This window comes from Lynx rufus, unplaced genomic scaffold (assembly GCF_022079265.1).
Source record: "Lynx rufus isolate CCGP_SWC_20201006 ecotype Redwood Valley unplaced genomic scaffold, mLynRuf1.p SCAF_17, whole genome shotgun sequence".
Lineage (NCBI taxonomy): Eukaryota > Metazoa > Chordata > Mammalia > Carnivora > Felidae > Lynx > Lynx rufus.
The window spans coordinates 42,903,345-42,915,634 of NW_025814831.1; the positions used below are offsets into that span (position 1 = coordinate 42,903,345).

The 12,290-nt window shown below is 39.3% G+C and overlaps 1 protein-coding gene across 2 annotated transcripts in view; it reads right to left on the bottom strand.

Annotated features, from left to right (window-relative positions):
- Positions 1–5,955: 5,955 nt before the first annotated feature.
- Positions 5,956–12,290, bottom strand: part of KIAA0586 (KIAA0586 ortholog) — a 118,111-nt gene continuing 111,776 nt past the window's right edge. For both annotated transcript variants that reach the window (XM_047079570.1, XM_047079569.1), the window contains one exon: positions 5,956–6,328. In XM_047079570.1, coding sequence (XP_046935526.1) covers positions 6,177–6,328 — 152 coding nt within the window. In that variant the 3' untranslated portion in view covers positions 5,956–6,176. The remainder of the gene's footprint in view (positions 6,329–12,290) is intronic.

Consider the following 12,290-nt stretch of genomic DNA (forward strand, 5'->3'; position numbering starts at 1 on the left):
TCAGTGGGTTAAGCATCTATCTGACTTCGGCTCGGGTCACGATCTCCCGGTTTGTGGGTTCGAGCCCCGCGTCAGGCTCTGTGCTGCCAGCTCAGAGCCTGGAGCCTGCTTCAGATTCTGTGTCTCCCTCTCTCTTTGCCCCTCCCCTCGCACTCTCTTTCTCTCTCTCTCTCGAAATAAGTAAACGTTAAAAAAAAAATTAAAAGCAAAGAAGGAAAAAGAACATGTGACAGCAACCACATGTGGCCTGCAAAGCCTATATGATGTTAACTAACCTGGCCCATTACTGAGAAAACTTGCTGACACCAGTTCTAAACTATCAAAAATTCTTAATCTGGCTTAGCCTAATGTTTTGTCACTAGTGTTAATGGCCACACAATCATCTCCCCGGGACAAGATGCCCTAAGCGATTGAGAACTCCACCCGTTACTGTCTTTTGTTGCAGGCAGACTTAGCTAAATATTGTCAGCAGTTTATCTGGAATATCATCGTATCCTCAAGATGTACAAGCCACCTTTTTGAAAGAGACATCACCTAAATCTTCATATAACTTCTAGCACAGTGGCCAGGTCTGCTAGAAAAGACATCAGTGTGCGTTAAATTGCAAAAATGGCCACAAATTCTTCCCACACGTATGCTCCTTTATCTGTGACTGTGCAGATCTTCCTAGGGAGAGAGACAGAGACAGAGAGACAAAGAGACAGAGTCTATTTCTCTACTCTCTGAGTCTGGTCTTGGACATGTGACTTGCTTGGCCAACAGGGCATTAACACCATGATGTAAGCAGAGGCTTGCAAACTGCTTGCATATCAGAACTCACCCTCTCTTGCTGCTCTTAGGAACCCTCACACCAACACCATGTGAATGAGCTCAGGCTAGCCTGCTATATGATGAGACACATGGCCCAGATACCTGAGTTGCCTTGCCAACGGCCAGCGACCACCGGGCATGAGAGTGAGGCCATCAACTACTAACAGAGTGTAAATGCATGTGTGCGACCTGACAGCATCAAGAGGAGCAGGGCCAATCTGTCCCCACTGAGCTCAACCAAATTGCTGATCCGCAGAGTTATGAATACATAAATGGTTGCTTTAAGCCACCTAGTTTTGGGGTGGTTTGTTTTGCAAACACAGTGATGCAGATGCAAAAATGCTTTAGAACATTACCAGAAGGAGGCGTTTTAGGCCCTATTGACAACAGTTGGAACAGTCCACTTGGGGTTAATATGTCATAATGAAAATGAACTTCCAGGGGCGCCTGGGTGGCTCAGTCGGTTAAGCGTCCGACTTCAGCTCAGGTCATGATCTCGCGGTCTGTGGGTTCGAACCCCACGTCAGGCTCTGTGCTGACAGCTCAGAGCCTGGAGCCTGTTTCAGATTCTGTGTCTCCCTCTCTCTCTCTCTCTGACTCTCCCCCATTCATGTTCTGTCTCTCTCTGTCTCAAAAATAAATAAACATGAAAAAAAAATTAAAAAAAAAAAGAAAGAAAATGAACTTCCAACTCAGACCGACGGACTTCCATTCCCATGAGTGACTGCAAGTTGAGGCTAACCGGAAAAACTTCCCAAGGCAGATGGCTTCAAGGCACAAACAGCTTACGTGAGACCTTCAGATCAAGGAGATGACTTTGGAAGTGCCAATTCCACCCACAACAATGAAACAAAAACAGAACTTTTTTTTAATGCCCAATTAAAGTGACTGACTTCCTTGTAAGATTGCTAATGTGTAACTATGGGCTACTGCTTTCCTTTTCTATATTCTCTATAACTCTGCTTTTCTTCATTTCCTTTACCTTGTTTCTGAGAATGATCAAACCACGGCCTCCTCTGCTAAACTGACCTCTTACTGAACCTGTTACCCATTTTGAACTCCAGAGGTCACTCAAATCATGGGAACACCTCTGCTTTAATGCTAGCAAACAACCCCATCAAGGATAAGATCTGAACATCATCTCTATACTTTAGAACATACAGCAAATATTTCCAGACCCAGACACTCAGGCTGGTTGCTCTATAGAATTACACACAGCCAATATTTTATCCAAAGAGCAAAATCAATCAGCTCTTCAAATAATCCTGGGTGTCTATGGTACTTTCAGGACCCATGCAACTGTTGGAGAAAATGACCAAAGGAAATAAAAATACACAGCAAGCTCACCGAGAAATCCCATACAACAACAGTAGAAATACCTCCTATATTACAACTTACATACTTACTCTTAAGGTAACACCTTGTGAAACATAGAAAGGAAAAATGCCCTTGTTCAGAAAAAGTATGCTACAAAGTGTCGACTGAAAGAGTTACCACTGTCATCATAATTCAGGGGAAAAGACATACACTTTCAACTCTATGTATAGATCATATCAATTATGTAGCACCAGGCCTGCTCTTTATCTGTGACTTCTGTGTATACTGTTCTTGGGATTTCTTACTGGCTACTACGAAGTTTTAAATCCTGTTTAGTCCCGACCATCTGGGTCTCTTCAGAGGTCTCAAAGGAGTGACCTTCCAGAAGTCAGAGGAGTTTGAGGGGATTTTACCTTGGTTAGGGCTCCCTGAATTCGAGAGATGCATCAGGGACTTATCCTTCACAATGGCTGAAATTAAAAATGAGACCATACACATCACGGAGACCTGGGAAAAGAGCTTTGATTTGCTTGCTCCCTTGGCAATTAATGGACCATTACATAGTTTTACAATATTTATTGGCCTCACAAGGGGGGGCAGCTGCACTCTGGCTATATTTCCTATTGTTTCTAGGTAAACACTTCAGGACAAGAAAAAAAATGTCTTTAGAAAAGACAGATACATGCTGATTATTCTCAAAGGTTTGACAGTCTGAGACTTGGAGTCTATTCTCCCGGCATGGGCTAGGTCACATTAAAAAAACTGGCCTTCTGAACTTTTCTACAACTATAATGATGGGATTTCTCATAATAATGATCCTGTTTGTCTTTCTCCAATGCATTTTCAAGATAGTCTTTAAGAGGGCAACCGAAGTGTGATGACTAAATGATGATTCTATATTAGAAGAATCTAGAAGGTTGTGTTCAACCTTCATACCCTAGGATGACAAATCCTTATATGGCTGCCCAGCCTGGTCCGTAAGTATTGTTACCACACTGTACGCCCAATGCTCTTCATAGTTAATTTTTGTTAAACAGCACACATAGGAACATATGGTAGAAAGCAGTATTTCCGTGGGATTTCTCAGCAATATCACAGAAATACTAAGGATTCGGCTCCCACTATTGTTCAAGTTACTCATCTATTAGGAAATACCAGAACATCAGGGCGATTTTTTTAAAAGATAAAAATGTTTCAACAGCAGAATTATTCTTGGATTAGGGATGGTAATCCACCATGAACTATTTCATTAATTTGACAGAAAAACATTTTGAGTTTTTCATAGAAAAGCCATAAAACTGATCTAAATACATGTTTAGCATTTAAAAAGCAAAATTAAGAGACCAGGACTAGGCAAGTGATAAGAAATACACTGAGCTAATCATCTTTTGAAAATCAAAACATTTATGTACGATTCTATTAGTGTGCACAAAAAGCAAATTTATTTTAGGATGTATACCAAGGGAACATTTTGAATGTCTGCTATCCTGGTGTTAAGGCACGTAAGCCCAGCAATATTCACAGCCTTGATCTTGACAGAGTCTGCCTCTTAGTAGCATGTCTCCTGAAACGTTCATTCTAGAAGTTGGAAATTATAAAGTGAAGTTTTTCAAAGCTTAGAACATCAAAAATGCCATTTAATTTACTTTACACACATAGGTTATTCCAAAAGGTTTGAGGTGGTGGGAGAGGAATATACAGAGTAACACTAGCCAGAAATAATCCCATAAAAAAAAAAAATACTGATGAGCAGACAAGAAACTTGAACTTTTTTGCTTGAAAAGTTCACGTAAACAAGGAATGGAATAAATAAAAGATTATACCTCTACCCTAAAATTTAGAAAAGCCGAGTTTCCTACGGTTAGAGGGGGAAAACTACCAACACCTTTAAAAAATGCTGTTGCTAAAATTCAAAAACATCCTTCTCAAAAAGAAGCTGTAAAAACCAGAAACCAGGGGGTAATGTTTAAAATTAAGTAGTGTTCACCCTATCCAGAGATTTGTAGATGAATATCAAATATGAATTATGATCCAGAGAATAGCATTTTTCTTCTATTTGTTTAATGGGAACCATTACAAGCAGAACTGTCCAAAAGGTTATTCCGAAGAAAAATAGGTTCTAAAGTGAAACCTAAAAAGCATTTCAGTAACCAAATATCTGAGAGAAGCTTGAGGACCTGACATAAGAAACGTGTGCGGGGGTGCCCGGGTGGCTCAGTCGGTTGAGCATCCGACTTCGGCTCAGGTCATGATCTCGCGGTTCGTGAGTTCGAGCCCTGCATCAGGCTGGAGCCTGGAGCCTGCTTCAGATTCTGTGTCTCCCTCCCCCTCTCTCTCTGCCCCATCCCCACTCATGCTCTGTCTCTCTCTGTCTTAAAAATAAATAAAAAATTAAAAAAAAAAAAAGAAACGTGTGCAGAAGGCTGACCCATTTCCATGCGTTCTTGCAGCTTCTGTCTTCATTGAGAAGAAATCCTCCAACTCTTCCTAAATTCCCCAGGCAGTGGACCCTACTAGAAGATTAAGGAATTCTTTATTGCTCTTGAGTAGTTCTTAACCTTGAATATACATTTTAATCACCTGGGAAGGTCTTTTTTATTTTTGAATACCAATGCCCAGGCCCTATCCCAGATCAATGAGATCAGAATCCCTGAGAACACAACGCAGGCATTTTTAAAGCTCCCAGAGGCTCTAATGTGCAGCCAGGGCTGAGACCCACTAAGTAACCTACAAAAATGCTGAGGAAAGTCAAGGATGACCATGCTTACCGTGTGTTTGACCTTCAGTTGTGAAAGAAAAAAAAATGTTCAGGGAGACGAGTTTTCTTTTTTGCTAATCCTAGGCAACCCCTCTCATTGAGCTTACTCTCTAGTGCAAGATGCTTAAATTCCTCCAGATAATGACACCTACCATGACTGAGCTCTTATCTGGTGCCAGGCACTGTGCTGAGCACCACTCCCCACATTATTGATAATCCCCATTATCCTGCAACACAAGTATTAAGCCCATTTACCCGGGCAGCCATGAAGAGGGGCTAAGGTGCCCCTATCATAGAGCATGAAGAAAGCGGAACTGGGACCTGTGCTTTTGCTTTCTTTTAATTTTATAGATTAAAAAATTTGCCCTTTTGCTTTCTTTTAATTTTATAGATTTGTGCTTTGAAAGGTAATCTAATCACATTTCACAGGTTTAAAAAGTAGAAAGGTTTATAAGGTATATAAAAAGTAAACCTCACTCATAATTTTTTCCTGTCACAACTGAAGTTCAAATACACAGAGGCTTCAGTCATCCTCGACTCCATCAATGGAGCTTATCACCCGGCTACTCAATCCCTGTCCCTGGAGACAAACAGCAGTTTCTCATGTATTCTTCCAAGGATATTTAATGCATACATAAGCAAATATATGTATATGAGTTTATGTGTGTGTACACACCATCTATTTGGATTCTTCCCCACCCCATTTTGAATGACAGTAACTATTGTGTACACGGTTTTTTTTCATTTTAACAATATTTCTCAGAGACAATTCACATCGACACATAAACGTTTTACGATTCTTTTTTGTACTACATAGTATTCCATTGTATAGATTTGCCATCACTTTTTTAGTTAGGCTCTTATTGATAGGCATTAGATTGCTGCCAATTATTTGTGGTTATTAAAAAACTGATGGGCATTAGATTGCTGCCAATTATTTGTGGTTATTAAAAAATTGGTATCAACAGCCTTGAGTAACATCATTTCATAATTAGAGATAATTATACCCACAGAATAAATTCTTAGATGTCAAGTCATGCTCTTTCCACTATTCCATGCTGCCTCAGGATTCTAAGAAACAACTCAGATTCACAATGATTCATATTTTAAATTACTTTATTTAAAAATTTTACCGAAGTACCCAAATTACGCTTTTTACTTTAACAAAAAATTAGAAATCATTTTTCAGAATATGCTCAAAAACCAAAATAGTCGGAGACATGGTTTTACGCCAGAGAAAAATGACTTCAAAACCAGTGGCACAAGTATTGTGCTGGTTCTCACTTCCCTTTCAGAAGGTATCTGCTCCTGAGGACTCCGTGTCCCCCTGGACGTTGCTAACGCTCAGAGACTGAGAGCAGTCCTCCGGCTTCACTGCGGGCAGCGTCACAGACATCTTGGCAGGTGACGTCTGTGAAGTGAAAAGTGGGACTGTTTTACCACCTGTAAAAAAGGAGAAACTCATTCAGCTAAATAAGCATGTCCTGAGCATTTATGTGTTTTAAACTTTCTTAAATAATACGGGGGGATCAAAACAAGGATTGCATATGAGGTCATTTCTTTTCTCAAGGAGCTCAGAACTTGTCCGAAATGAACCACACCTTCCTTCTTTCCGCTCCCACCCCTAGACAATTATAGACAACATTTTAAAAGTATGTTACAATCTCAACTTTTATGCCCTCCCCCGCAACATTCATATGGTGAAATTTTAATGCCTGACGTGACTACACTATAGTCATAGTATTAGGAGGTGGGGGCTTGGGAGGTACTTAGGTCATGAAGGTGCAGCCCTCACAAATGGGATTTATAAAAGACAGCCTGTTAGCCCCTTCCACCATGAAAAGGCAATCACTATGAACCAGGAAGAGGCGACTTGATTTTGGACCCCTGGCCTCCAGAACCATAAGAAATAAAATTTCTGTTGTTTATAAGCCACCTGGTTGGTAGTGTTTTGTTATGGCAGCCAGAGTGGACTAAGACAGTACCCAAATGCCAAAAGTTGTGGTACACATGACAGATGCCAGGCAAGACCAAGTAGGGTGAGAGCCTAGACCTACCCTCTTACTGACTGAGTAACCTTGGCAAAATGTTTCAGCACTCAGAATTTCAGTTCTCCTATGTTAATAGTACCGACCTTGCAGTGTGTAATGAGGATAGAATAGTCTCAGTAAAGAGCTTGACAACAGAGCTCGGCACTTAGTAAGTGCTCAAAAACTAAGAGTTACCAGCACCACTGGACGGTACTATTTAATACAGTACTATCACTACTATTACCATCAAGTAAACAGCGAAGCCCAATTCAAAAACACACTGGACCAGCCCTAAAATAAGGGTTTGCTATTAAAGTTACAAAAAGAACGTGATTTTTTTTTTTAAGCCGTGACGTGAACCATCTGAAAACCATCTGAAGTCAAAGGTTTCCAAGGCACTTCACTCTTTTTCCTACTCCTAAAAAATGGACACTCAACTCATGTCATTAATGCTCATTTCTGAGGGTCTAAGAGTGCTGTGCTATTAGCTAACAGAACTGATAGAAGGAAAGCAACGTCAAAAGAAAAAAATAATAAAGTGATCATTCAAATATCATTGACATTTGACTTTGGAAAGCATTTTTCCTTGTAAAATCGACTTTTCTTCATTATCTCTACATTTAGCCAAATACAGAAAAAAGCTTCCACCCCGTGGATTGAGACTAGCGGGAGGCAACATAGAAGCTAGCTGGTGGCAGAGGAGACCCAGTCGGGGATGAAGAATTCATTAGTATGTTAAAAAAAAAAAAAAAAAAAGTCCAGATTTGACTGTAAATGTCGTCTATCTGCCTATACCCTAATTCACTTCTTTACGTTTAAAGGACACTGCCTAAGAATATGAAGAATGCCAACTTGGTATTATTTAAGACCACAAAGATCCTCATTTCAAATTTTATGGTCTTACCATATATACCTAAGAATAATAAGTGTCTTAAAAACAAATTATCTTTAACAATCTTAGAGAAATCTGTGAGTCAAGAGTCGAAGTCATTTTTCTAAAGCTCCTTTATATTTTTCAAGTAGTTTTCACAGTAGTAAAGTGGATTCTCTGTTACATTTTTATAGGGAACACAGTAAAAGTAGACAGTTCTGGAGATTTCAATGATGACTCAATCACAGCTGTCCAAGAAAATCAGAATACTTGTAAAAGCCAAATTCCTTTCATTTTAGGAAGTCTTATAAAGGCTTTTAATATTATACCATTCCTTTTTGTTACTTGTGTCGAATTCATTTTTTTTTAATAAAAGAGGGTAAGGTAATAAGATTTGGCATCATTATAGCAACATCATAAACTGTAATACCATAGTATAATCTTTTAAGAAGAAAACAATTTTGATGTCAACTTAAATAGAATAAATTTTTACATAAGAAAAGACTTTTTGAAAGTTAGCTTTGTCGGGATATGATAAAAACTAAAATTAAGACACAATAAGAACGCTTTTGAAAAAGATCAAAAGGGGCACCTGGGTGGCTCAACTGGTTGATCGTCTGACTCCTGGTTTTGGCTCAGGTCATGATCCCAAGGTCATGGACTTGAGCCCTGTGTCGGCCTCCACATTCAGTGTGCACAAAACCAAGAGAAGTATCTAAAATCAGAGCTTACTTCCTCAATAAAGTAAAAACTAACATAGAGCATAACTAAAGCCAAAAGCAAAATTAATTTTCAGCCCAATGTTCAATGTTATCTTCCCCCAATTAGTCAGAAAAAATCCATTCCTTTAGTTGCTTGCATACCTGTCAAAAACCAAACTGATACCAGATATTCTTCTTTTCTCTGTTATCTGATGTCACAAAACTGCTTTATATGTACCTTTATTTTCTATTATGTGCAGTAAATTACTGATTAAATTACTCAATGATGTAACAAGAGCTATAACTATTTTTTTTCAGATCTTGAAGAAATTTACAAGTCTCAGAGAACATATTAAATTTGCAGCCACTACAAAGTTATGCTATTTTTCGTAGTTAATGCCTCATATTTACACAGCAATTCAAAATTTTACAAAGATCTTGTTCCCATCATCTTCTCTCATCCTGACAGTAATTCTGAGAGACAGACAAGGCGACTGACACCCAGAGACATTAAAGTGGGTTTTTTCAAGCCATATTCTCACTAGCTAAACATCTCTACTAGCCTATTGTATGTGTGGAGCTGAGATGGTGCTGAGAGATTCACAGATGAAAAAGAAATAGTCCTCATCCTCAAGAAGCTCATAACCTAGGAGTGGCGACAGACGTGTATAGTGATACTTAGTTTAAATGAATTCGAAGTAGCAGTTGAAGTAGGATTTAAAAGAAAAAGGGAAAGAGAACAAAATTAAGTCCATGTAAAGTCAGCATGTTAAAGGAACTCTGTTCTGCTGTCCAAGTATTGATGGGATTGGAGGAATGGTGAGAGAGGAAGGCTGTAAAGGAAGGTCAGGGTCAAGTTCCGTAAATGATGATGAGTCACAAAAGATTCTGAAGAGAGAAGTAAGATGACCAGATGCAGTTTAGAAAAGAGAATTCCAACAGCTGTGTGGAAAATAAGGAGGGAGGAGAGAGATCTATGGAAACAGTCCATGTAAAAACTGATGATACTTGCCAGTGGAAAGAGGTATTTTGGAGAGAGACTCAGAACTAATGAAGAATTGAGTATGGCTCTGAAATTACAGGGTTAGTTGACTAAGGCAGGCAGTAAGAAGAACACAAACAAGCTTGAGGCTACGGTGGTATACAGAGGTGTGGAGATACTGGGATTAGTTATATACCTGACGAGTGTGGATGCCTATAAGATGTGTGAATGGACTTTTCCAGCAGGCAACTGGAATCAAAGGTGCCAAAGACTGTAAGGCAGTTTTAGAGACAGAATTAGCAGTCATCTATATAGAGAAAATAATTAGAGTAATGAGAACAGTAATCACCTAGGAGAGAAAATAGAGAAGGGAAATGAAGACAAAACTATAAGGAAGGACAAAGAAAGGTGAAAGAAGAGAAAATAAAGAAAAACAAAAGGGAATGTCAGAGAGATAAGTAGAAAGAGACCCAAGAATGAAGAGTCACAGAAAGTAACAGATGGTTTTCAAAAAAAAAAAAAGTCTACTATAATTCATCTAATTAATTCATAACTGGCAGTGTTGAGGTAACTCATTGCTTTTTGTCCTGTATCAAGTATCTTCATTACCCAAAATATATTACTTTTAAAGGTGGTTAAAATAAATCCCATTGATGTAATATGCAATGGGAGGGGCAGGCAAGGAGAGGAGCGGTGATGACGTTTCAAGCTTTCAAGTCCCTTTATGATAGGTCAAGTCTGGGGCCCAAATGAGATCTACTGTCCAGTCACTTGGGAACTGTCCCATCCAAATTGTCAGTGTGAGGCTTCTGGAATAGGGCAGAGCTGGGCTCATCCATCTATCCAGTCAACAAATATCGACTGAGCACCGACTATGTGCCAGGCACCATTCCAGATTCTGGAGATTCAGCAGTGAAGAAAACAAAAGCTCCGATCTCACTGCCACCACCTTCCAGCTGAGTGTAGGGCAAATGACAAACAAGTAAGGAAATAAACATAGAACATGTCAGGAGGTGATAAGTGCTATAAAGAAAAATAGGTGATGGCTAAGAGGGGTAGTGAGTGATAACAGACTCTGGGAAAGTTATGTAACTTCTGCAAACCCTAGTTTCCTCATCTTTTAAAGATAAGAGTACCTTCTTCAGGAGTGGGGGGTTTATGAGGATTAAATGAGATAATGCACACACAGTGTTCTGTATAGTGCTGGCACATAGAAAGCACTCAAAATGGATTAGCTCTTACTTTTACATAACTGGAAACAACTATTCTAAGAGGCAATGGCTCTCAGGATGGACTGAAAAAGGCAATCTGCTTTAGAGGGGATTACAAATGTTTCAGTGAAATGCACTAAGAAAAAACCCCCTTAGCTCCAGAAGGCCTCCAAATAGTTATGCTATTTCAACTCTAGTAATTGTGTGTTAGTCAATGAGTTGAGTCAATAAAATGCACCATTTTATCTAAAGTGTTTGTAAATGTGCATTTTGGAAAGACTTTTTGAAGTGTTCATTTACACAGGTTAAACAGTCATTTTGAACTTTAAAAGAGAACTTTTAGACGGGGAGCATTTTTAAAAATCACTTTGATGACTGTTACCAGGCAAAAGCAGTAACCTTCATATCCAGTTATGGTCCTCACAGAATTTAATTTTTTTTTAAAAGAAAAAAGACGGGGGCGCCTGGGTGGCGCAGTCGGTTAAGCGTCCGGCTTCAGCCAGGTCACGATCTCGCGGTCCGTGGGTTCGAGCCCCGCGTCGGGCTCTGGGCTGATGGCTCGGAGCCTGGAGCCTGTTTCCGATTCTGTGTCTCCCTCTCTCTCTGCCCCTCCCCCGTTCATGCTCTGTCTCTCTCTGTCCCAAAAATAAATAAACGTTGAAAAAAAAATTTAAAAAAAAAAAAAAAAAAAAAGGGGCACCTGGGTGGCGCAGTCGGTTAAGCGTCCGACTTCAGCCAGGTCACGATCTCGCAGTCCGTGAGTTCGAGCCCCGCGTCGGGCTCTGGGCTGATGGCTCAGAGCCTGGAGCCTGTTTCCCATTCTGTGTCTCCCTCTCTCTCTGCCCCTCCCCCGTTCATGCTCTGTCTCTCTCTGTCCCAAAAATAAATAAACGTTGAAAAAAAAAAAAAAATTTAAAAAAAAAAAAAAAAAAATAAAAGAAAAAAGACATCATATCTTAATAAATCATCATTAAATCAAACATAAATTTTCTACCTATATTAAATGTAGTTTGATGCTTTTAAAGTTTGACTTTAAAAATTTCCACAGTCATGTCGTTACTCTATGACGTAATTGTTTCAACAGCTGTTTTCAGAGTTTTTTTTTTAAAGAGACTACTCCTTGATTCCATGTACGTCATTTAACTTGGCATACATTTAAGCTGGGATACCATTGAGTCAGACAGTGTATTTGAAGCTTCCTAAGACATATTTTAATATATCTTTTAGATGTTTGAAATTCAATTATTTTTGCTTTAATAATATTTCAAATTCACAAAGAAATTTTGTTTGATATTAGATTTCTAAGACTAAGGAACAGAAAAGTTAAAACTAATTTTTTCTAAGTAATACAAGTAATAATACAGGATTTTTAAAAGTTATTTATTTATTTTGAGAGAGAGAGAGAATGTGTGTGAGCACAAGTGGGGGAGGAACAGAGAGAGAGAGAGAAAGAGAGAATCCCAAATAGGCTCTGCACTGTTAGCGCAGATCCAGACGCAGGGTTCGAACTCATGAACCGTTGAGATCGTGACCTGAGCTGAAATCAAGAGTCAGACACTCAACTGACTGAGCCACCCAGGCACCCCAATAATATAGAATTTTTAATGCCC